Consider the following 24,123-nt stretch of genomic DNA (forward strand, 5'->3'; position numbering starts at 1 on the left):
TACAAGGAAGACACCTGACAGGCCATGTTATCACTTCTAGGCATGCGCTCTGGATGCATTTAGAAGACATCGTGGCCAATTTGTTTGCTCAAATTCTCGCAGTGGTGGATGCGAACAACAACCTGGATCATCTCTATCCAGTGTCTCCATTCTCAGAACTGTGGCTTCAGATGTTCAAAGAAGAATCATTCTTGAGAATTAAATATACCAGCAGGTAAGAGACTTGGTGGAAAAATACATTATGTGCATTAGAAGAATAAAAACCTGCTTTCATAATGCAACCCTCTGCAGAAAGAAATAGTAAAACAACAAGTCTGAAGTTAAGATAAGCTCACACAGTTCATGACTTATTATGGATAAGTCCTTTCTGTCATGACATTGGAATCAGAACCTTCCAGCTCTCTTAAACCTTCAGTAACTCACAAACATTAGCAAGGTACTCTAGTTCCTTGGAATAACAATTAACACAGGGTAAAGTCAGAAACAATAGGTCCAGAATTTAGAAACTTGAATTTGAGTTCCCTAAGGTCAGAGCAGACAAATCCCCTTCCCAGCACAAAACGCATTTAGTGTCTAACTGTCATATTTTAATTGATCAGTCAGCTTACTCTGAACAACACCTGTGGTCAGAGAAAAGACAGATGTTGTCTGACTCAGTTGCCTTTCCCCTGCTGCAGTCTTTTTTAGCCTTCAGCTCCCAGTGACGTGGACTTCTTCTGCTCCTGCCTTGTTTCCACTATTGCTGATTTTTTTACAAAATATTTCTATGCTTTTTAACCTTTCAAGCAGAACATATACCAGTGGCAGTCAGAAATTTCTCTGTGATGATTCATTTCAGTACACATAAAGCATATTATGTGATTGCTTCATTCTGTGCTGTTTAAGGAAACAAGATGCTAAGATTTCCATGACGTCAATGACTGAAGACCCCAATACATCTGTGTTTTGCCAGTTCCCGTTCAGTTGGGTTTTGAAGGACTACCTGGAGGAACTATGGGAGAGAGTCTATAATACAAAAGGTAACATCAGACTTTTCAAGCAGGTATTGTTGATATTGTTTCAAGAAAAGTTGATCCCCAAAGTTTCTCACAACAGCCAGAGGTTGTGGAAGAAGCAACCATAGCAATTCTGTTCCCCATGCAAACATAATGACCTAGAACATCTGTTGTGCACTCCTGTTTTCTGGTTACCTGACATCTTTGTCCTTTCCTCTAGGTCATCCAAAAGTGCCTATGAAGGAACCAGCCGAACTGTTCCAAGCGCTGATCAAGAACGTGTTGATGCCAAATGGCAGTAATCCAGAGATGATGCAGTGTTACACCAATGACTTTCTAAGGATGACTTTCCCTGGGCAAGATCTTTCTGTCTATGAGGTAAATGGGGTTTGCTGGAGTACAAGGTCTAAATGAGTCACAGGGCTACAAATATCTATGGTTCCAAGAACTGGGGGAAAATATTTAGATTCTCATGTTCTGCATATTTCCCAGCAACTAGTGGTGCTCAGTCTTAATTCCACCTTAAGAAAAATTTTTTTGATGAAGAAGCTTGACTGGAATGCTTCAGCAATGACAAACGCCATCCTCAGTCCCCTGCTGTTTGGAGCAGAAATAACACCTTTTGTTTTATCTTGCAGATTCTGTCAAAAGCTCTCATAGTCAATTCGAAACAGCTCTGCTCCTCTGTGGGGCAGGAGGAGATAAGCTTTTCCCCCATTTGGCTTCATATGGAATATTTTTACCTACAAGAGGAGTATCAACTCTTTATTGACTTGGTGAAAACTGATGAGACTGTGACAAGCGAGCTGCAAAAAATGTACGAGAAGGACCTGCCAGAAATGGTGAGCAAAAGGGAGCAGATGGTGTTTTGCAGAGCAAAGTGGCACAACCTGTTTCTAACAGTGTCCACTAGAAAGTACTCAGTGAAAGTGTGTAAGAAAAGAGTCAAGGCTTCAGGTGATCTTTCCCTGGAAGTATTTTCCAGCTTCCAGTAAGTCTTAGGGAGTTTCTGAGCTACTAGTCACATGCAGCTCATTCCCTACCAAAGGACCTGTCCTTCATCCTCCTCTGACTGTTTTTTAATTCCATATATACTTTTTTGTCTTCGAAACTTCTAGAATTTAACGTGCACTCTGTAGAAAAATATTACACATCCTTTTGCTTGTGTTATTCTGATAATGACATCTCCTGGTAATGACATCTCTTCTTAGACCTTATAGTCTAAGACCTGATGGTCATAGTATTTAACTTTTGGGGTGAGGTCCAAGTCTGAATTCAGATACTGTAACTTACATGTCTACAAGGATGTGTCTACATTTGCAATGGTTGTCTGATCTCCTGTGACTGCTAGTGAAAACATGGGTTACAAAAACAGTGGAGACTGACTCACAAGTGAAGGGAGAGGTGCAGTTCAGTTCACAAGTAGGCATCTACTGACATTTCAAATGCTGTTTGGCCTCCAGCTCCTGCTGCAATAGGGCATGAGTCTCCTGGAGGTCCTGTGCCCTATCTGCCAGCTCTGTATAGATGTCTCAGACATTTAAAGGCATTTCAACTGACAGTAGAGACCTACAATAGGACAACTGGATCCCACCTAAACATCTAACTCTTTCCAAAGAACAATTCATTCAACAATCTTAAAACATCTCTCTGTGAAATGGAAGAACTGTTCTTTGGAGATACTATTTTTCCCTCCTGAATGTCAAGGGGACTGAAGGCAACAATCTTAGAACCTTAGAGCTGAAAGTTTCCATATGGAGGGAAACCGGTGCTCTGGTTCAAGTATTCAAACAGTATTCAAGACACCAGTGCAACAGAGAGTTACACTATGGTACAATTGTGGTTTCTGTGCTGTTCTCACTTCCTTACCTGACAAATTCCTACTATATTTGTTGCTGTGTGCGCCTAGCTAAGTTTTTCAGAGAATTTCCCATCACAGCCTCCAAATCTTTTTTTTTCTCCAAGGTACAATGGGGCTAGGTCAGCTATAAAAGCTATTTTTATTTCTCTCTTTTTAAATATAATTTCAGTTTATCACTCTTGACGCCTTGAACATTCTCCTGAAAAAGGTGCAGCCCACAGATAATCTTCTGTCATTTAAGGCCTGTACAGAATGGCTTAGAAGGGTCAAGTCCATTAAACCCTGGATGAAGTGGATCAGTATGGACAATTACCAGATTCATCTTTACCAGAAGAAAAGGGAGCTCCTGAAGAGTGTGCTGTAAGTCCAACATTTCTCAACTTCATCTTTCAAGTAACACGTCCTCTTTCTGACAATATTTTCCTTCAAATTCTTGGCATGTGTTTGCCAAAAGATTCTGCCAACTTTCACCAAGACTTGAAAACTAAAATGCTTGAAGCTTAAAAATACAGTCTGTGGAAAAGGATTGCTTATAGCCTACTCTTTTTCCCTGGAGTTCTTAATCTGGTGTTTCAATGAATTGAAAGACTTCAGGCAAATATATGTGGCCTTATCTCACCTCTTCCATGAGCTAGGTGTCTGCACTCTGAGCTCAATCAATCCTTTCCTTGGGAAGCCGTAGTAATTAGTTTGAGAACCTTGATCCCTGAAACTGTTGTCTCCTTCCTAATCCTTTGCTCATTCTGTTGTCTGATTATCACAAAAGCATTGACAAAATCACTCCAAAAAGCTGTGTTAAGAACTACATGTTTTGATCACAGTCACACACCTGTCATTCCTTGACAATAAGATCTGTTTTCCTGAATATCTGACTGGATGCTTGATCATGCTGAGGATGCTTTCTGTAACAGAGTAGATATCTCCATAGACAAAACCTGGTAACTATTCAATAACTCAGTTTGGTCTGTGGACACTTCAATAAGAGAGGTAGACAGGACCATGCCATATTTTTCTCTCCTTGCTTAGTCTAGTCAACCAAAGCTAGCTCAGGAGTTCTTGTGTCTTCAAATCATCTCACACTACCTGGGACCTGTCATAGAAATCTTAGTTGGAAGGGACCTCAGAGTTCTGTAGGCCAGCCTGCCATTTAAAATTGCACCATTGCCCACAGTAGAGTAGGTCACTTGTGGCTTTCTCTGGCAAGTCTTGAAGCTTTGTTCAACATCTCTGTGTGTGTGTTTTCCAGACACCAGTGGACCTGCACCAATATTGTCTACATGTTCTTTGACCATCTGCTGCACAATGAGACACAAATAGATGAGAAGCTTCTGAGACTTCTTGTGAGGCAGTTCATCTTCACCTGGAATGTATGTGCTCCGCATAGTGCTTGCCTGGACAATTCACAGCCTTGGAGACCAGCAGAATTTGGAAGGAGCCTTATCTTCCAGGGGCTCCTCTGATCCCAGCTTGAGGGAGGGAATAGAAATGGGAAGAAAGTGGAAAGGGGGTGGAAACACCATCCAGTGAAAAAAATCACTGAGATTTCAGAATCATCATGAAAGGTTCCCCCCAAATCAGAATTCTATTTAAAAGAAGGTTTTCTTGAAAGCTTAACACGTATTTCAGGCCAATTATCCGTGGCATTAAATGAGAAAAATACTTGGTGGGTCTCTTTGATTTTGGTGTTTTATCATGTAATTTTGTGGTCCTGACATCCCATATTGTTCCTCTTTCATGTGCCAAGAAGGTATTTCCATTGAGCATTCACCATTCGTTCTTTCCTACAGCGTCTGACTGAAACACAAAATTTTGACCCAGCAGAAGCTTTTGAGTTGGTGACAAAAGTGCTCAAGATATGCAATGAAAATGCTGACACTGTGTACCTTGTGTAAGTCCAAGCAAAAAAAAAAAAAACCCAAAACCCACACCTGTCCTGGGGATGTTTCACATCAAAACTGTTTTTTGGAAGGAGCAGGGTAAGATCGTCACTAGTCAATGGGGATGAATCTCCTCAAGCCAAAGGATCCCTCCTGGAGAGTCCTAATGCTAGGACATGCAATGCCCAACCTCAGAAGGCCATGGAGCAAAGTCTTTACCATGCAGTGTTGTGCCTGGCTGGTGACAGAGACAACCCTGGAATTGAATGAGGTGTAATTGACGTAGGTACTCACAGGCCTAATGACACTGTGAATGAGGACCATCCCCTTACCAAGCCAGCCACACTTAGCATGACAGGTCACACGTCTTAGATGGGTTGGTCCTTGGTAGAGCCACCCTCTTATTAAACTGATAGACGTTGTCCTTATTCTCCGCTCACCAGCAAGGCTAGTTAAAAATGACCATCCAGTTTTGGTGCCTATGGCAAACATTGGGCACAAGAATCTCATGCCCACCCTCAAATCTGGCACCAGTGTAACATCAGCCCTGAGTTGCATCTTCCTTTGCTGGCATCTTTCAGAAAGGGTGTGAAGGACTGCAAGAGCTGTCTACTGGAGATCACTGACCCAGGAGAGCTGCCCTGTGGCCACATTTTCTGTTCTCAGTGCATCCGTGAGTGGAGAAGCAAGCAGTGTAAGATCTGCAAGGATAACTTCCCAGAGGATTACACACCCACAGCTACAGTAGCCACAAGGTATCCTGTAACTAGTGAAATAACTAGTGGTGTTGTTTCAGTCTCTATTACTTTGTATAAAATTCTGGAACGGTTACCAGAGCAGAGACTACACAAATGTTATTAACATACAATCTCCATGGAAATGTCAGTATTTTACCATGTATAGCAAACACTTGGTGGTGAAAGGATTCACGTGAAGTGATCTAGGGTCAATTCCATCCCTTTTACCTCCATCTCCACAGGAAGTCTATCCAGGCATACATACTACACAAGAATCCATTTGTCTGCTCTCTAGCTATCTTGAGTGGAGATAGAAGAGAGGGAGAGTAGAGGGAAGAAGAAAGTTTGTCCTCAGTATTCAAGAAAAAGTGCTGTAGTGGGTTTTCTGGTGGTTAATTCCGCTCTTTATTTAAAAAGTGTATTTCTTCTTCATCATCTAGGTGTACCTGGACTCCTGGTTGCATTCAGAGAAGCAGAAAAGAGAATTTCTTTCTTTGCTTTGTTAGGTTTTGATTGTAGTCTTAATTGCATTCCTTACTGTGGTAGATCTTGATTTTATTCCTCCCTACAGGGAAGGTGTCGCATGCCACAACAAATTCAGGAGGAAATGTAACTCTTTCTTCATGGAATTTGTGACCACCTCTGTCTTGGGAGACACAGGCACACCACCCCCTGAAGTCATCACTCAACTGATCAAATTTGTGGCCTGCAAGCCACCCAGCCCTGAACACCAGGCAGTAAAAAGAGGTGAGAACCTGACTTCATTGGAACCCTGACCTGATCTTGTACTGAAGAAAAATAATGAATGTCATTCTTCATTTTTAGTGTGCAAGTCAAACAGTGAGCTCTCACCCTTTGAAGAATGCATGGACACCAGTCCAACAATCAAGTCCTCCCTCTTGAAACTGCTCCTGAGACACGGGTTAGCATGAGCTAGCTCCTAGCCTGATCACTGAGCCATACAGGCTGCATGGATGCTCACGTCCTATGTCTTTTTTTGTCATAGGTTCAATAACATAAAGGTTCACCTGGAAAAATACCTTTCTGAGATGGAGGAAAAGATAACCTCCAACAAAAGGAACTGGAACCATTTCTACTTCATGGTGGTGCATTGTCTGGAGGTAAGTGCAAATATCTTCGAGCTGTTCCTGGAATCTGTACTCAAACTATCATTTCCTGTCCTGCCCATTGCAGATCACACTCTTCCTCTCTCTTTTCCCCTCACTGGCTCCTGAGGCTCTCTGGAACTGGCTGCTGACCTCCCTCGGTTATGACCTCCCTTGCCTAAGCATAGCCTAGAAGAATCTAGGCCTGAGTCAATAAGGTCTAATGTGCAGTCTGAATTTCGGAGCTGGATTTCGTGGCTGCATTTTGTGCCCTGATTTCGTGGCCGGATTTTGTGGCCTGATTTGTAAGCCACAAGAGCCTCCCCTGAGCCCAGCTGATACTCTCAGCAGAACTGTCCCTGGTCTCTGCTGCGCTTTGAACTGGTGTACTACAGATATGCACAAGCACATCTGTTCAACATATGATTCTCCATCTAGTGAATCAAGAAAGGAGGCAGTCCTTTCCTGCCAGAGCAGCAGAGTTGGGGCTACCCTCAAAGGTGATGAAAAATAGTCCACCTGCAAAGCAGGTCATTGCTGGGGACTTGAGATTCACAGGGTACAACATCACAGCAGAAATGAGCTCCGTACCTAGTGAAAAGGCTTAGGAAATAAGGGACTATCCAGAACCTATGGCAGCTTTGGACTCAACTTTCCCTCTCTCTTTCTCTTGAACAGGATTTTATGTATCCTTCTTCCCAAGATGATGTCAACCAGCTTGCTGAAAGCTTCCTCTCCACTGCAGACCTTTCTGCTTTCTGCTCATGCAAGGCCTCAAAAATTGACACCCTCCAGTTCATAGCCCGTCTCCGGTTCTCCATCAGCCATGTGGCCACAGTGCTTGGCAGACAGGTGCTCTACGGTGAGTCCTTCTCCTAGCCACAGAGAGCATGAGATTTGTATTTCCTCTTAAGCAGGTTTTCAGGCCAAACATTCACTGGTATAGGAGGTTTCTTCCTAGAAAAAAAAAAGGAAAAAACTCCAGTTTTATCTGAATTTAAGGGGTTTAATAGATGCATTTTCAAAAGGATTCAGGATCAGAAGGGCTAATTTATTCCTTTTAAATCTAGATAATTGTTAACCCTCTTATTCTGACACTATAAGACTATTTTTTGGCAATATTGAAACTAAATGGGATTAAAGTACATAAATTTTGTATATAAATGTGTTCCATCCAAAATGTATGTTGCACACAAAACATAGATATTACCTAGAACTTACTGAATTCTTCTGAAATCATTTTCATTTTTCTGGATTATTTTCTCAGTATTGAAACATCCAGGTTTTGTCCAGAGTTGAAAGAAACTTCCCTGAATATTGGCATTTCCCCTGAATAACTAGTTCACCAGACTTAAGGGGTGGTGTGCAGCAGTGTATCAAGATAATCACTTAAATGTCTACAAGCAGGTGCATGTGCTGGGACTCTGTTCTCCCATTAGGCTGTTGATAATGACAGGCAGGGTCAATGGAGTTCACACTGAACATGTGTGATTCTCTTGGTTTAGAAGTGGATCTATTGCACTTGAAACTCTGTTGAGTCACTTCCTTACACCTTTTTCAGCTTTGAAGAGTGTCCAAGTAAAGTTTGTGTGAAGAGACTGATACAATCTTAGCTCGACCCATATAATCCTAGAATCATAGAATCTTTAGTCCACCACTAAATCATGTCCCTGAGCACCACATCTACACACCTTTTAAATACATCCAGGAATGGTGACTCAACCACTTCCCTGGGCAGCCTTGTGTTCGATAACCCTTTCGGTGAACAAATTTTCCCTAATGTCCAGTCTAAAACTCCCCGGGCACAACTTGAGGCCATTTCCTCTTGTCCTATCACTTGTTACTTGGGAGAACAGACCAACCTCCACCTCACTACAACCTCCTTTCAAGTAGTTGTAGAGAGTGATCAGGTCTCTCCTCACCCTCATCTTCTCCAGACTAAACAACTCCAGTTCCCTCAGCCACTCCTCATAAGACCTGTTCTCCAGACCCTTCACCAGCTTCGTTGTCCTTCTCTGGACACACTCCAGCACCTCAATGTCTTGTAGTGAGGGACCCAAAACTGCACACAGTATTCGAGGTGCGGCCTCACCAGTGCCGAGTACAGGGGCACGATCACCTCCCTACTCCTGCTGGCCACACTATTGCTGATACAGGCCAGGATGCTGTTGGCCTTCTTGGCCACTTGGGCACACTGCCGGCTCATGTTCAGGTAGGTGTCGACCAGCACCCCCAGGTCCTTTTCCACCAGGCAGCTTTCCAGCCACTCCTCCCCAAGCCTGTAGCGCTGCCTGGGGTTGTTGTGACCCAAGTGCAGGACCCAGCACTTGAACTTGTTGAATCAACAAGGACACCCTGTATCTGATAATCAGCAGAGATACAGGAGACCGTTTATAAGGCCAAGATGTAAAATAAGCCAGAGGATTCCCACTTCTCCCAGCTACCCAGAATGGAGCCATGAGATTGCTCTCTACCTTCTAGACAGTCTTTGAGAGCTTTCCTCTCTGACCTAAGACAGACACTAGAGAAGATTACCAGACCTAGATCCTATAAGGACAAAAGATGGAAAAACAGTGGGTCATTCATTCTCTATATTCACTGCCTAGTATTCTATTTCCCTGCATGCTGTAGGTATTAAGAAGCGCAGGATAGTAGGATTACAGGCCATATTTCTACTCTTGGTGAAAAAATGTTGCAATCTAAGCAGGCGGAGTGTTTGCAAAAAGGATCTATGATACATGACTGCATGGGAGTGAGCCTAATGTGAAATCTCACTGGTAGCTGCAGATCCAAACATACCGTCTCCTTGTGGGAACAAGCAAGAGGAGCAAGACCTGGTGAATGCAATGAAGAAGCTGGTGGAAAACGCACAGACACCATGGCCTCAAACATTCCTTATTGAAAATCTCTGCCACAATTATGGTTTCATCCCAATGCAGAAGATCCTTCAGGCAGAAAAATGGATTTTACCCACAGGGGTTGAAATATCAGAGGTGAGTGTCTTCCAAAAGCCCATCTACAGGCCATTGAAGTTGTGCCACCCAAGCACACAGATGCACCCAGTCTTTTCTTTGCAGACAGTTCTGAGAGTGTATAGCTGACTAACTTGAACCCGGTCTGTGTGCCTTATCAGAGCTGATGGGATAGGAAAAAACCAACTTCAGTAATGAAAAAAAAAACTTCTTAGGGACTTTCTTCAAGTCTGGGAAGGGATATAAGCTCCTCTACAGAATGATTCTTCCCTCCTTCATACATGCTTAGCATTTCACTGTTCCCCTGGAGGGACCTATTCAATTCATGTATTTGCGAAATCGCAGAAATTAAACAATTACACCGTAAAATTCAGGCAGAACAGATTTCAGACCCCATATCTCTACAGCATCCCAAGCTTACCCCCATGATACAAATAAAAATTGTAAAAGATGCAAAACCCATTTGTAATATTCACAAGACAAAAATAACATGTTTGTTTGTGAGGGGTCCATCTGAATGCTTCAGTGGGCTTGAGATGCTGATTACGATAACGTAACTTACATCTGTGTTTCACAGCATATGGGTGCCTGGTCAAATATAACATTGATGTTTTCGGTGCTGGACAGAGCAGAAAATCAAATAAAAAACAAAGATCCCCAGGAAGTCCAGAGACTGATGGTGAGTATCCATTGTGTCTCCTACAGAATATTTCTACAGGATGTTTCTAGAAAGCTACAGGATTTTCCTCCTGAGTTGCAGACAAAAGGATCATCACACTTATATAAAATACCACTTTCAAAGCCTATCAATGGGCACCTCATCAAAAGGAGCTTTATGAGTCTCCTTAGATTCCATACAGTTTGTTCAATTTCTTTGCCAGCCTGTCATAAAACAGATGGAAAACATCCTCCAAACACCATTGCTCCCAGAAGAGCCTCTGGAAAACAAGATGAAGAAGATCGTGGATGCTCTGTGCAGACACAAAAACAAGGTCTTGATGGAGGTGGTGGTTCACACTGCATTTACTCTGGTCTTATCCCCAAGTCCCCTCGCTCAACTTTTCAGAAATATCTGCTTTGAGCCTCATGTGGTGAAGGTAAGTCAAGATGTGGGGATACAGATACTTCCCTTCATGATAACGCTGTCTGGGTGAGACTTGCATTTACACAACCAGCACTGTCAGCTTACAGACAGATTTGCAGCTTTCTGGGTTATTACAGACACCATACGGAGCCCTCTAGTTCTTCCACTCCCTTCCGGACACTCCACTGAGAGCAAACTGAGACTGTCCATCACTATCCATATTGAAAATGGGGCACAGCCTGCTGGAGATGCACTTCTCTCTCCAGTTAGTCTCAGGGAGCCTGTGGGCCTGCCAAATACTAGTTGTTGTCTGAGCTTATATGACTCAAATCCTGGCCCAAAGTTCTTCATTCTGACCACAAATATGCCAGCTGTCAGGTAAAGATAAACTTTCTACTACACTAGGCCCCCCTTTGCATCTAATGATTGTTTCTGTTATTTGAGGAATGCAGAAAGCAATTGAGACATACATTGCCCATCTCTTGGCTGTGCAGACAATGGCAGTGTCCAGATCCTGCTCCTTCCCTCTGAATCCACAGTTTGGTAGGCAGATACCAAAGAAGATGCTAACTTGGCATCACTGTTCTTGTAAGTCCAGCCATCCCTAATCTGTTCCCAGTTGATATAATGCTATGTCCCTCGGTCCATGTCTCAGTCAAGCTTTCTTGTGTACCATGTACCCATTTGCACCTAGTGTGTTTATCTCCAGAAGTGTTATTTATCTAGTAGATAAGAAGGAAACTAGGAAAATGGTTACATAATTCCTCAAATCCTTCTTTACACCCATGTTTCCTTCCTAAGGGGTCCTACCTTCCCACCATGCCTGAAGATCTGCTTTTTGATCAGAAGAACTGGAAAATCGGTGAACGTGATACACCTTGGAGTAAGTGTAGTGAAATTTTACCTCAGTCCAGCCAGCTGCTCCTATATGGATTGCAGACACAGGGAACTTGCTATAAATGTGCCCTGAGACAGACTGGCCAGGGGGTGAAGGGAAAGGAGAAGCAAGTGGATGGAGGGAAGGGTGGCTTTCTTTAAACCTACCTCTGTGCTTCTGTTGAGTACTTTACCAATCTCCTTTTGGCTGCAGCACGTCCAGGTCACAGAATCACAGAATGTTAGGGGTTGGAAGGGACCTCTGGAGATCATCTAGTCCAACCCCTCTGCCAAAGCAGGTTCACCTAGAGCAGGTTGCCTAAGACTGTGTCCAGGTGGGTTTTGAATATCTCCAGGGAAGGAGACTCCACAACCTCTCTGGGCAGACTGTTCCAGTGCTCTGCCACCCTCAAAGTAAAAAAGTTCCTCCTCATGTTTAGATGGAACCTCATATGTTCAAGTTTGTGCCCATTATCTCTTGTCCTGTCACTGGGCACCACTGAAAAGAGCCTGGCCCCATCCTCTTGACACCCACCCTTTAGGTATTTATAAGTGTTGATAAGATCAGTCTCACTCTTCTCTTCCCAGGCTAAAGAGCCCCAGGTCTCTCAGACTTTCCTCATAAAAGAGATGCTCCAGCCCCCTGATCATCTTCATAGCCTTCTGCTGGACTCTCTCCAGTAGTTTCCTGTCCCTCTTGAACTGGGGGGCCCAGAACTGGACACAGTACTCCAGATGTGGCCTCATCAGGGCAGAGTAGAGGGGGAGGATGACCTCCCTTGACCTGCTGGCCATACTCTTCTTCATGTACCCCAGGACACTATTGGCCTTCTAGGTCACAAGGGCACATTGCTGGCTCATGGGCCACTTGTTGTCTACCACAGCTCCCAGGTCCTTCTCTGCAGAGCTGCTTTCCAGGAGGTCAACCCCCAGCCTCTACTGATGTGTGGAGTTATTCCTCCCCAAGTGCAGGACCCTACACTTGCCCTTGTTGAACCTCTTTAGGTTCCTCTCCAGCAGCTCTATAGTCTGTCCAGGTCTCGCTGAATGGCAGCATAGCCTTCTGGTGTGTCAGCCACTCCTCCCAGCTTAGTATCATCCATTTATGGCAAACTCTGTGAGGACCATGTTGTGAGACCAGATCCCAGTAAATCCCAGTAGATAGGAAGAAGGTCTTACTTGAGAAGAGCCTGGGTTGGTGCCCTCCCAGTGAATTTCTGGCTGTGTTTACATCATGGAGGATTTTGTAATTGGGAGATAATTGACTGATTAATCTAATTCCCTTTCATACACAGTTTGTCAATGTGGATCATACTGGATTATCACCGACGTAAGTGTATTTTCTTTTGGTTTTTCTCATGATGAGGGTCTTCTGTCTGCTGTTAGGTTTTCTGCCCGAAGTCTTATGCTGCTGTCATTTCTTTACCTACAGTGTGGGCGTCCCTGGGAAGTCAAACAATGCCTATGTGGTGCCAAAGTTGGAGGAACTAAGCATGAACCTGAGAGAGGTTTCATGAAGGTGAAAATGTAAGTTGATGCTCCTTGTCCTACAGCCCAAGACAGATGAACAGGGCTGTGGCCATTTGACCCTCTTTCCATTCTCTGGGCACAGAGGAACCACTGTAGCTGGGAAAAGCAAGGTCTTTGTGAGCCAGGGTCCAATCATAGCAGGAAATTTTAGAAATACCTACTGGGAGGAACAGAGAGGAAAGAAAGTGCTGGAAAGGGCATTTCTTCAGCAGCAGTTCTTCTGTTCCGAAAGTCTTATCTCATCCCAGGTTCACATTTATTCTGACCCAGTGATGGCCACACCTCTGTCAATGTTAACTTACATGAGAGGAGCCCAGTCATTGGGAGTGTAAACTGAATTACATTTTCCTATCACAGCTCAGAGGATAAAACAGGAAAAGGATACATCCTTGGGAGTCCTTCAATACGGAGAATTGAATTGGAGAGGGACTTGTCACCTGCCTCTGTCTGTCTAGCAAGAGCTCTGCTGCATTCATCCATGCTGCTGGGGTTCTATACAGATAAACAGGTGAGACAGCTGCTGCTTCTTTTCTCTCCCTTGCCTCCTGTCTATCTGTCTACCCCACTTAGCCTGCAGCTTCCATGTGGTGAATAGCTTCTGCCCCACTGCGGGAGGAAGCTTTCTTGAGAACTAAATTAAGAAACCAAGCTGTCTTCCAGGCGATTCTGAGTCTGATGACAGAGAAGCCAAACAATGTGGCAAAATTCTTCTGGGACCACCTTGAAAAAGATATTGAATGCCTGGCAAAGGCACTTAGCAGAAACACGGAGGATGCCACAGTGACTGTCCATCTGTTTCTCCAGCACTTTAGCAACAGTACCACAGGTAAAGGTACATTCCAAGCATTGGGAGGGTACCAGCAGGCTTACATCAGGTTGATTTTCACAAGGCCACTGGAACTGGTGGCTCTCATCCCATGACTGCAGCTGTTCTACACAGACTCCAGCGTCTACTGGGTGAGGACCTCATTTTGCTTTGCATTTCTTACAGGACAAAACGTGACCTTGGATATTTTGCTCAGGCAAGAAGACCGAAGGCAGTGGGAAGCCTGTTTTAAAACTCTGACTCAGCCATTCTTCCAGGTACATGAGGGACTGGTCCCTCTGTTTCAAAGTATCCTATATACAAACTATCACTTTGCTAAGGATCAAGTGCAGAGCCCACATGGGCTCTGGTGTATACCCAGATACATCCAATGAGCTGGGACATTTGCACATGCAATAGACAGGTTTACCACCTCTTTTTTAGGATGCTTTTTATATGCTGATGAAAATCTCCTTTACAAAAAAAAAAAAAAATGGCTCTATGCATTGAAGGGCAAGAAAATTCTCTATTGGTTTCTTCTTGGGCAATTTTGTTCTTCTTCCAGCTTTGTTCTTCAACAGGAAGTTTTTACTGTCTCCTACCTTTCTTCAGAGCCACCATTGTCTTCTCTCATGAGAAGACTTGAAAGTCCTCCCAAACCCTTTTGTAACAAAAGGCAGCTCCTAACAACTCTTCAAATTCCATAGGCCCTGGACCAGAACCTTACTTGTGTCAAGCAGCATAGGTTGAGAAGTCCTCAGGGCTCCAACCTGCTCCTACAAATAGCTTATGGCCAGATGACTCCTTTCAAAGACCAGCCACACCTTGGACTTATTGGCCTATCCTACATGTGGAGATTTGAACAGAAGACATCCATCCAGACCCTGATTCATCTCCTTCAGCAAGAATACAGAGAAGGTGAAGGAAACAGCTACCCTGTTCTTCTGGAGCTCATGTCTAAGGTTTGCTGTAGAAATATTCCTCCTTCTTCAATGCAGAGACAGGCACCACGTGGACTCCCATTGTTGTAGTCAGTGGGGCACTAAGTTGACTCACTTCCCTGTGTTTCCAAGCACAGTGCCCTTCTCCTGAATACCACACAATGCCAGACAGAATCCTGGTTCCTCAGATAAGTTTGTGGATTGCAAAGTCATGCTGAATTTTCCCTTCCAGCTCCAAAACATCCAGCATGTCCAACACCTGCCTGACATTTTCAGTCTGCAGAAAGCTCTGATCCACTTCTTCCAGAACAGCCATGGAGGGGAAATATACTCCATCCAACAGTTTCTGGATCAACAGGAACTTTCAGGTATGACATGGACTTATTCCAATCCCAGTAAACTGGCCTCTATTACTCCTCAACAACCACATGCTCTGCTCTGATGTTATAGCAGGACACATGATCTCTGTTACAAGCTGTCAGGGAGCAGCAAACACAAGACTGCTCCATGAGGAAAGATGAGCCAGGAGCTAAGGGCGAGCACAGCGCAGACCAGGCAGGAAACCAGGGTGCAGTCCTACAGTATTGGGGCTCCCACAACCAGGGTGGTGATAGAGCCAGGTTCTGTCAACAGCCCAGTGATTATAATGAAAGGCAAGGTAATATGTTCAGCAGGAGTCTAGGAAGTCCAGTCAACAAGTTATGAGAGCAGGAGACAGGGCTGCTTACAACTCAGGCACTATCCTGAACTTACAACTTACATGTGTCTCCTGGGCCCGTGGGGAAGGGGTGAGGCAGAGTTCCCAGGTCAGGCTGCTTGGGGCTATTAAGGCATAATGCCTATGCCTTATATATATAATATATATAAAAAATAAATATAGCACTATTAAGGTATCGTGCCTTCAGGGCCCTGACACAAGTTTACAAGTTCACAAGCTCACAGTGGTGACTCTCAGTCATCTCCGTCTTTATGACCATCTTTGGGGTTTGGGGGAGAGCGTAGAAATCTCTGAGACATTGGAATGATCTCTGAAACATTGGAACAGGTCTTGGGCAGATTGCCTCCCACCCTCAGAGTAAGTATAGCCAGCAGGACTTAAGAAACTTGTAGAGACTTTTCCTGATATTTCACCCATGGATAGGCAACATACAGCAGATGGCTTTTTAAGACTGAAAGCAGGTGCATTAGCATGGTGCATGTGAGCTGGGATTCAGCACCCTTTAATGCCAGATATAATATGGGCTAGAAAAAAATTAACTCAGCTGTGAATGGCAACCAAGGCCCAGACTAACACAGTTCACTGAGGAGTTGCACACCATAATCAATATCTTTCAAGGAGATAAAAAATAAATCTTTTTTCAATTCCTTTCTCTTGGGAGCATGCATTAACACTGTTTTTCTCCCCTCTCTGTGCCTGCAGAGGACCAACGTTCATCTTTCTGCCGAGCTATAGGAACCATTCAGAAAGTCTGGTGCAATATTAGAATGAAACCATTGTGCTCAGGTATTTTGACTTCCCTGACATCACTGCTTCCCTTTCCTAAGCCATTGATGAAGGCTGGAACCCATGCCAGTTGCTGACCTTGCTTTGTTTTGCCCCTCTAGTGAAAAACAACTTAAATCCGCACCCACACACACACCCCCCTCAATACAAAACCTAATATAAAAAACCTCAAAGAGGTTTTAACAAAGGCTAGCAGGAGTTTCCACCTTGAGGGAATTCTTCCTAACACCACATGAGGCAGAAGAGAAACCCTCCGTTTTGTTACAGATGCCAGAGTCCCCCAAGACCTGTTGCCAAAGGACATCAATGCCAATACAGCTGTCCTGAAACTCCTCCCAACTCCACTCTCTATCAGCTACTTTGTGACAAGACTCCTCATACAGCTCCAGAACAGTTGTGTGGAAACAGCTACACAAATCACAAAGGAGAAGCAAAGGTACATTTCAAACCATCCCTCTGGAGCAAATCAGGACTCATCTAGAGCTGCATGTGTCACTGATTGCAAAGTGGGGTGAGGTAAGAAGCAAGCTGCTATCCTTAATAGCAAAGGGTAATTTCTTCTCTCCCAGGATCATCCCTGCAGAAGAAGTGAAATCATCTTCGGTGCTGAAGATAACTGAGAATGATCTGATCACTGTGACGATGGCCAACTCCCAGTATGTGATAGAGGAAGATGGCACCAAGACAACACATTTTGACTTCCAGACACTGCAGCGGCAAATGATCCAACATTTTATCAGTGGGAAACCTATCATCAAAGCTCAGGTGAGTTTAGAATTATGTACTTTCATCAGAAGCCAAGTTGCCGTGCTCCAGACCAGCAGACGGTGTAGGGTTTTACGTCCAGCACCTGATACTCACCTCTCCAGAGCTGGAGCAAGCCTGTACATTTGGCAGCCCACCACTCTGCATCTATCTGCATTCCTTGGATGGTACTAGGTGTGTGGTCAAAAACCACATCGTGCTCAGCAAACTTTGGTGCTGAAAAAGGCAATGTGAGCCTTTCCATTCAAAGCCTCCAGGGGAGGTTGGCCTGGGTTTTCTTATAACCAAGGAATCGAACGCTACCTAAAAAGACTCAAGAGAGTTTTGTTCCTGGGCACAGTATAGGGCTGGAGTCTACTGTGGGTCTCTGAATCATATTGGAGAAGTCAGTTTTCTGCTGTGGTATTATATTCACTCACATTAGCCTTTGGCTTTCATCCAGAAGCTCTCAGGGGTATCAGATTTGCAAATGGTTATTCCCATCTGAAAAGGCAGGCCAGAGATACACACCTCAAGAATTAAGTCTTGAGGGACAGCAATGAATTTAGGTACCTAAGTCCCTTCAGCTCCTTTAAAACTTCCCATAACCCTCAAGAGATTGTGTAAACTTCGCCTGGAGTTCTCCTATGACTGCTGGGTGCCCTACCTATTTCCTGTCTCAGAGGAAGGGCCTAATGGGTGTTTGGATATGTGAAATATGAAAATCTGGCCATGAGCGAGTGGGAAAAAGGGGTTCAAGGGCATTATAACATGGCTGCCACATAGTGATCCAGGCCTACATGCTTGTCCAGTAGTAGAGCAGGATAAGCAGAGAAACTGACACACAGTCACAGAGAAACTGAAAGTTCTGCTTAAGTAGGAGATCCCTGTTTGTTACTTGCACTTATTGCCTTCACTGCATTCCCCCTTTTAGTAGTGGAAGAGCAATTAGATTCTTCAAATAGAGTTCTTTTACAGGGTGAACAATCCCCTGCATCCTGTTCTGCAGCCCCTCAATCATCTTGTTGGTCTCTGCTGGACTCACTTCAATTTATCAATGTCCTTTGTACTGAGGAACCTCAGATTGGGCACAGTATTCAAATGTAATCTCATAAATGCTAAATACATAGAAATAATCACTTCCCTCATCCTACTGGCTACACCTCTGCTAATATAGCCTTTTTCACCATAAGAGCACACTGCTGACTCATGCTCCACCTGTCCATCAGGACATATGGGTCTTTTCTGCAAAGCTGCTCCACAGCTGGTCTGCTCCACAGCTGGTCTTCTCTCAGCCTATGCTCTTGCATATGATTGTTCCATCCTAGATGGAGTATTTTGCATCTGTCTTTGTGAACTTCATGAGGTACCTGTTGGCCCATTTCTCCAGTGTGTTGAGACCCCTCTGAATGACAGACATGCCCTCCAGCATATCAGTACCTTTCCCCAGTTTGGTTTCCTCCACAAACTTGCTGAGATGTCATGTGAGTTGTTGCTGAACTATCTTAGTGACATCAGCCAACTCCCTCGGCACCATTAGATGCATTCCATCTGGTCTCACAGACCTGTGTACATCCAGCTGTACTGGGTCAGACAGAGCCAATTTTCATCATAGCAGCTCATACCACAGAATCACAGAATGGCCAGGGATGGAAGGGACCTCTGCAGATGATCTAGTCCAACCCCCCTGCTAAAGCAGGTTCACCTACAGCAGGTCACACTGGATCACATCCAGGTGGGTTTTGAATATCTCCAGGGAAAGAGACTCCACAACGTCCCCGGGCAGCCTGTTCCAGTGCTCTATTACCCTCAAAGTAAAGAAGTTTTTCCTCATGTTGAGGTGGTGTAATGCTTTAGATTTGTGACCAAAACAGTGCTGATAACACACTAATGTTTCAGCAACTGCTGAAGAGTGTTTGCACAGCATCAAAGGCCTTCTCCATTTCTCATTCTGCTCCCCCCAGTGAATAGATTGGGGATGTGAAAGAGGCTGGGAGGGGACACAGCCAGGAAGATGTCCCAAATTAACCAAAGAGGTATTCCATGTCATATAATGTCATGCTCAGCAATAAAATGGGGAAGAGGGGGTTTTAGGGAGGTTACCCATCTTTTGCTCAAGAAGTGGCTGGACATCTGTCTACCCATGGTAGGTGGTGAGCTATTACCTTTGCAACACTTGTTTTGTTTTCTCAGTTCTTCCTTTCCTCTTTCACCATTCCACTGTGGGTAATGAGGGGAGGAAAGTGAGTGAGCAGCTCTGTGGTGCTTAGCTGCCACAACAGCAACTTATGTCAGTAGTCTCTAATTTGGTCCTCTTTTTTTGTGACACATCTTTAAACTCTGCCAGTAAACACAGAGGACTGAAAGCAGATTTCTACTGTAAAAAGTGAGGCAAAGAAAACCCTGAGTATCTCAATGAGTACCTTTTCCATGTCCTCTGTCACTATGTCCCCCTCTCTGTTGAACTGTGAGACCAGTTTTTATCTGGTCTTCCTTTTGTTACTGATGTACTGATGTAGCAGCCCTTCTTGTTGGCTTTCACATCCCTCAGCAGTTTCAACTCTAGATGGGCTTTGTCTTTCCTAACTTCATCCTTGCATGCCAAAGCAATGTCTCTATGTTCCACTTGGTTAACCCCTCCTTGCTTCTGCCCCCCCTATATCTCCTACACTAGGCTGTCATTGCCACTTGGCCCTGCAGCCAAGACATGGGTAGCTGTGTCCTACTGCGTGGTCATGGGTTTCTCATTGGACATGTGCCAAGTGGTACCGTGTGTCTTCATAGCCACTCATTTTCTTTCCAGACAGCTCCATCCTTTGCACTAAACAGCATGAAAACCCTGCAGAACACAAAAACAAAACTGAGAGAACAGCTGCAACAGGTATGAAAAGAGATTACCATCCTTTTTTTCCATCCAAGTTTTCTTCTGCCTTGTAATGGTTATTAATAAGCCACCCCAGGGGACGGAGAGAATATGGCACCTGCAAGATATGTAGAAACATCCAAGTCCAAATCAGGCAGATAGCTGGAGCCTCACAAGGAGTCAATTTTCTTTGCTGGCTCTAAAGGGAATCTAGGCAACTCATTCAGATGGACTCATCTGTATAAGTGTCCAAACCAAGGGGATATGGCAACCACAGCATGCCATGCACTGGTGTGGTGGATCAGCACAAGCGGTAAGTGTAGGGTCGTTGTTCCTGCTTGCAACTAGGCTGGGGAACCCATGTGCTTATAGAGTCTGTGTCTTTCCCATGTAAATCCTGGACATCACCCAGGTATCTATAACCCTCCCTCTGATAAGAGAACAGAACTGGTGCCAAAGGTTATACAGTCACTTTTCTGTACAGACATACTTGCAGGACCCAGACCTCATGTGTCAGTCACAGGCTGGCTATATTTCTCCTGTTGATAGGAACCACTAAGTGTGAACCAGCTGAAACAGATCATGGAAGAAGCCAGATCAGTGAATGCTATTTCCCAAACACTTGCCACCTTGAAAGTGGCTGCTGAGTTCCTGGCTGTGACCAGCGGAGACCCAGAGCGCCAGTTGTCTGAGTACGTAAAAAATGAGCTGAAGATGGATGCAAGTGTAGAACAGTTCAGAGACATGCCGGTAAGTAAGGCACTTTGCTTGTACTGAATAGGAAATTGGCTGAACATTTCCATCCCTCTAACCTTCCCTGAGGATTAAGACACCACCTTTTAAGTCACACACTTTTTTGTGAGCTAACCCAGCCATGGCCTCTCTGGGGAGCAGGAACTAGCTGACTAATTGCCCCTTTTTTACTCCTCCTCCAGGTGGTACCGAACGCTCAGCTGAAGCACATCCTGTCTCTGTGGCAGACATTGTCAGCAAAGAGATCTGTGCTGCTGGTGCAGATGAATCAGGTGAGTGAGATAGTCCGGATCACAAAACTGTCTATAAGAGCTAGAGGAAGAGAGAAACTACTTGACAAATTTGATTTTCTGTGGAAAACTTTGTGATTTGTGAAAATGTGGTGATTTTGATATCTCACAATTAAGCAAGAGCTAAGTAATATTAATCTACTTAAGTCACATCAGACCCTTGGAAAAGGGCCATCCTCAAGGTTTTGTTCTACAAGCAGTGGCGCATTCTGGCATGGGTCACATCAGCAGCTGCTTCTGTGGTCTCTGGGGGCCCTGGCATAAGAAGGTCTCAGCTCTACCTCTTCCATCAGATGTAGCCAAGATGGTCTTTGAGGTGAGTCCCAGGCCGTCCTCTTGCTGATGTTGTTTGTCATTGCAGAATCCCTTCTGCCTGGTTTCTAAGCAGTACCACGAGGATTTAAGTGCAGAGGAGGAGAAGGCTCTGACTACTGTACTCTCCACCGTTAACCTGGACTTGTTCCTCATTGAGCTCCACGAGATGATCATTGTGCCTCTGGATAGCTTTAATCCACAGTGGGGGTAAGAATAGATTTTTCCTAGTTTGTTCCAGGGGTAGATACCAACTCTTTAGATCTAGATGTAAGGGGTCTTGAAGTCCCTTTTAAGGTAGGCTTTTGAAGCTTGCTGGAGAGAAAGGCTATGCCTTCCAAATGTGGGAGTTACCACAGCTGTGACGAGCATCATCGAGTCTTTTTCTGATACCCAGCTAAAGAAAAGTGGGAGTAAAATACAACAGAAACCCCAGCACTTTCAATTTATCTGGCATGTCATGGTGAAGCAAGGGAACCACTAAAACCATACTACCATGGACGCTTAGGTTGGGAGGGCCCTCTGGAGGTCTCTAGTCCACTCCTTTAGTCCAAGCAGGTCTCACTTCAAAGCTACAGGAGACTGTTCAAGGTCTTGCCCAGTTGTGTTCTATCTCCAAGGACAGTGTCATCACCACTCCGCATTGTACCAGGGCTGCATTCCCCCCCATAGAGAATATTTTTTTCTTTATGTTTAGTCAGGATTTCTAATGTTGTATCTTGTACTTGTTAACTCTTGTCTTTTCACTGAGCACTCCAAGAAGAGTCTGGCTTCATCTTCTTGACACCCTCACCTACATACCTAAAGATGCAGAGTTTCCCTTTACCCTGTCTGCTGAAGGCTGAATAACCCAGTTCTCTACCTTCTTTTCATAAGTCCTGTGCTCCAGATCTCTAATCATACTGGTTGTACTCCACTGAACTCACTCCAAAACATCAACATTTTTCTTGTACTGAGAGCACAAAATCAGACACAATCCCCCAGATGTGATTTCACAAGTGCCAAGAGAGGAGGAAAATCACTTTTTTTAATCAGCTGGCTACATTCTTGTTAATACAGTACAGTACGTGTTTGCACTTTGCGGGGGCGGGGGGGAGGATCATATAAGGGAACAAAACAGGTGCCCCCTATACAAGACCAATGAGAAACCCCAATGTGAGGATATGGCCACACCACTTCCCTTTGCCTGTTTCTTTCACGAGAAATGTCGCAGTGGCGGCCAACAGACCCCATAAAGGAGAGAGCTGGGGATATATCGTGTTGAGTACAGATAGGTTTAGCATGCTGTGTTATACCTGAGGTGGGAGAGGAGGTCAGTGAAGTTGAGAAAGCCTCAGCTTTGAGGAGTCCACAACCTCCACTTGGGTCCTGTTGACAATGTTGACCAACAGTTGCCCATATTGTTGTCTGATACCAATGGGATAACCTAGAGAATACTGCCTGGCTTCCAGCTGCAAGGCCATCTCAGGGCTACCAGCACAGAGTGTCATTGACTGCCAGCATTGCTTGCCAAACATCAGGGCATTTGGAAACCCAGCAGTCCAACAGACACTTAAAATTATTATCTGTCTCACCCACAGACTAAAGGAAACTTTCAGACTCTTCCTGGAAGACAGGCAAGATGAGGCCTACATTGCAAACCTGACAGACACTTTGAGTCCAGACCTACTGCTGAAGAATGTTGTTTCCATCTGGAAGACAGCTGTGAGAACCAGCAAACTTCATAGCCCAACTTACATCCAGGAGAGACCAACCTAACTCTTGCTAAGTCCCCCAAGAATTAACTCACCTTCAACTTCTCCAACCCAGTTGTCTGCTCCCTGAGTGCCATAATTGTCCTGATTGGCCTCACCCAGCATTTCCACTGTTCACTTAAGCTCAGCCCTGGGCCTTCTGTCCCTGCCTAAGCTATGTTGTAGGTGTCCAGCTCTGTGCCCTGACAATCCTGATTTGCTCCCTAGTCTTCCTGCTTTGACCTTGGACCCGTCTCATCATCTCACCTTGTTTGATGATCACTGGGCAGTCAACAGAAACCAGCTCTACCAAATTCTGTGAGACTGTGCCTGGTCAGTGGGGACACTGTCCTGCCTCTGCTGTGGTCACATTCTGCTCTCAGCTCATTTTCCTATGTGAAACAGCCCCACACCTGCTGCTCCCTGACAAAAATCTCCCCTGAGGGGAACCTCATTTTAATGCTTAGTACTGTATTTGTGCTTTTTCCTAATAGCTCTGACAGCATATTCAAGGCAGAAAAAGCAATGTAAGCAAAAATATACCCAGAAATAAAAGCAAAAGCAAGAAGCTTACAGCAGCATGTATCAGCAGTGATACTTCCACAACAATTGCAGTGAAGACCCGTTTTATACCCGTATTTGGTGACTCTGCACCTTGAGAGAGAGTATAAGTCACCCCTTCATTTGGCCCAGATCAGGTCTTCAGTTTTGGTTGCCCTGACCTAGAAGTACATGCTGTGCTTCCTTATTGGTCCCAACTTTTTTTTCTTCGGTATCCCCAAAACTGATCCTTGTTCCCAAGATTGAATTCCCATGGTGACAAATGACTGATGATCAGTGAGTAGTTTATAGCCCCAGGGCTTCAAATATCACCTTGTGCCTGTATTTACAGGGCCTCCAGTCTCATCCCATGCCTGTACACCTCTTTGCATTTTTATTCTAGGGTCATACATACTTTATTCTGCATATAGTAACTGTTTGTTTCTAGTGTTAGTCACTATATATATGTGATTGTGTGTGTGTGTATATACATACATATGTGTATATATATATATGTACATATGTATATATGCATGCATACATATATATATACATACACATGTACAAATATACATACACACGTGCACACACAAAAACTTT

The 24,123-nt window shown here is 44.5% G+C and overlaps 1 protein-coding gene across 2 annotated transcripts; it reads left to right on the forward strand.

Annotated features, from left to right (window-relative positions):
* Window positions 1–1,300: 1,300 nt before the first annotated feature.
* LOC104348635 (E3 ubiquitin-protein ligase RNF213-like) lies at window positions 1,301–23,561 on the forward strand. Of its 2 annotated transcripts, none has more exons than XM_086476098.1 (29): window positions 1,301–1,373; window positions 1,634–1,837; window positions 3,026–3,216; window positions 4,103–4,223; window positions 4,644–4,744; window positions 5,315–5,488; window positions 6,042–6,217; window positions 6,296–6,392; window positions 6,477–6,591; window positions 7,255–7,438; window positions 9,358–9,569; window positions 10,126–10,227; window positions 10,430–10,645; window positions 11,434–11,515; window positions 12,804–12,838; window positions 12,941–13,035; window positions 13,396–13,546; window positions 13,699–13,864; window positions 14,030–14,121; window positions 14,551–14,805; window positions 15,017–15,152; window positions 16,205–16,288; window positions 16,556–16,724; window positions 16,858–17,053; window positions 19,836–19,913; window positions 20,445–20,645; window positions 20,831–20,920; window positions 21,300–21,460; window positions 22,831–23,561. In XM_086476098.1, the coding sequence occupies exons 1-29, from the start codon at window positions 1,305–1,307 to the stop codon at window positions 23,006–23,008; spliced, it is 4,131 nt and encodes a 1,376-aa protein (XP_086332224.1). In that variant the 5' UTR covers window positions 1,301–1,304; the 3' UTR covers window positions 23,009–23,561. The 2 variants fall into 2 exon arrangements, with proteins under 2 accessions (XP_086332224.1, XP_086332231.1); XM_086476105.1 differs by having other exon boundaries at window positions 9,364–9,569.
* The last annotated feature ends 562 nt before the right edge of the window (window positions 23,562–24,123 follow it).

Source organism: Leptosomus discolor, chromosome 1, assembly GCF_034619465.1.
Source record: "Leptosomus discolor isolate bLepDis1 chromosome 1, bLepDis1.hap2, whole genome shotgun sequence".
Classification (NCBI taxonomy): Eukaryota; Metazoa; Chordata; class Aves; order Leptosomiformes; family Leptosomidae; genus Leptosomus; species Leptosomus discolor.

Coding starts and splice junctions, on each gene's coding strand:
- LOC104348635 (XM_086476098.1), top strand. CDS start 1,305: ATGATGCAGTGTTACACCAATGACTTTCTAAGGATGACTTTCCCTGGG. Junction 9,570..10,125: donor CAGGGGTTGAAATATCAGAG/GTGAGTGTCTTC, acceptor TGTGTTTCACAG/CATATGGGTGCCTGGTCAAA. Junction 13,547..13,698: donor GGTTCTATACAGATAAACAG/GTGAGACAGCTG, acceptor GCTGTCTTCCAG/GCGATTCTGAGTCTGATGAC.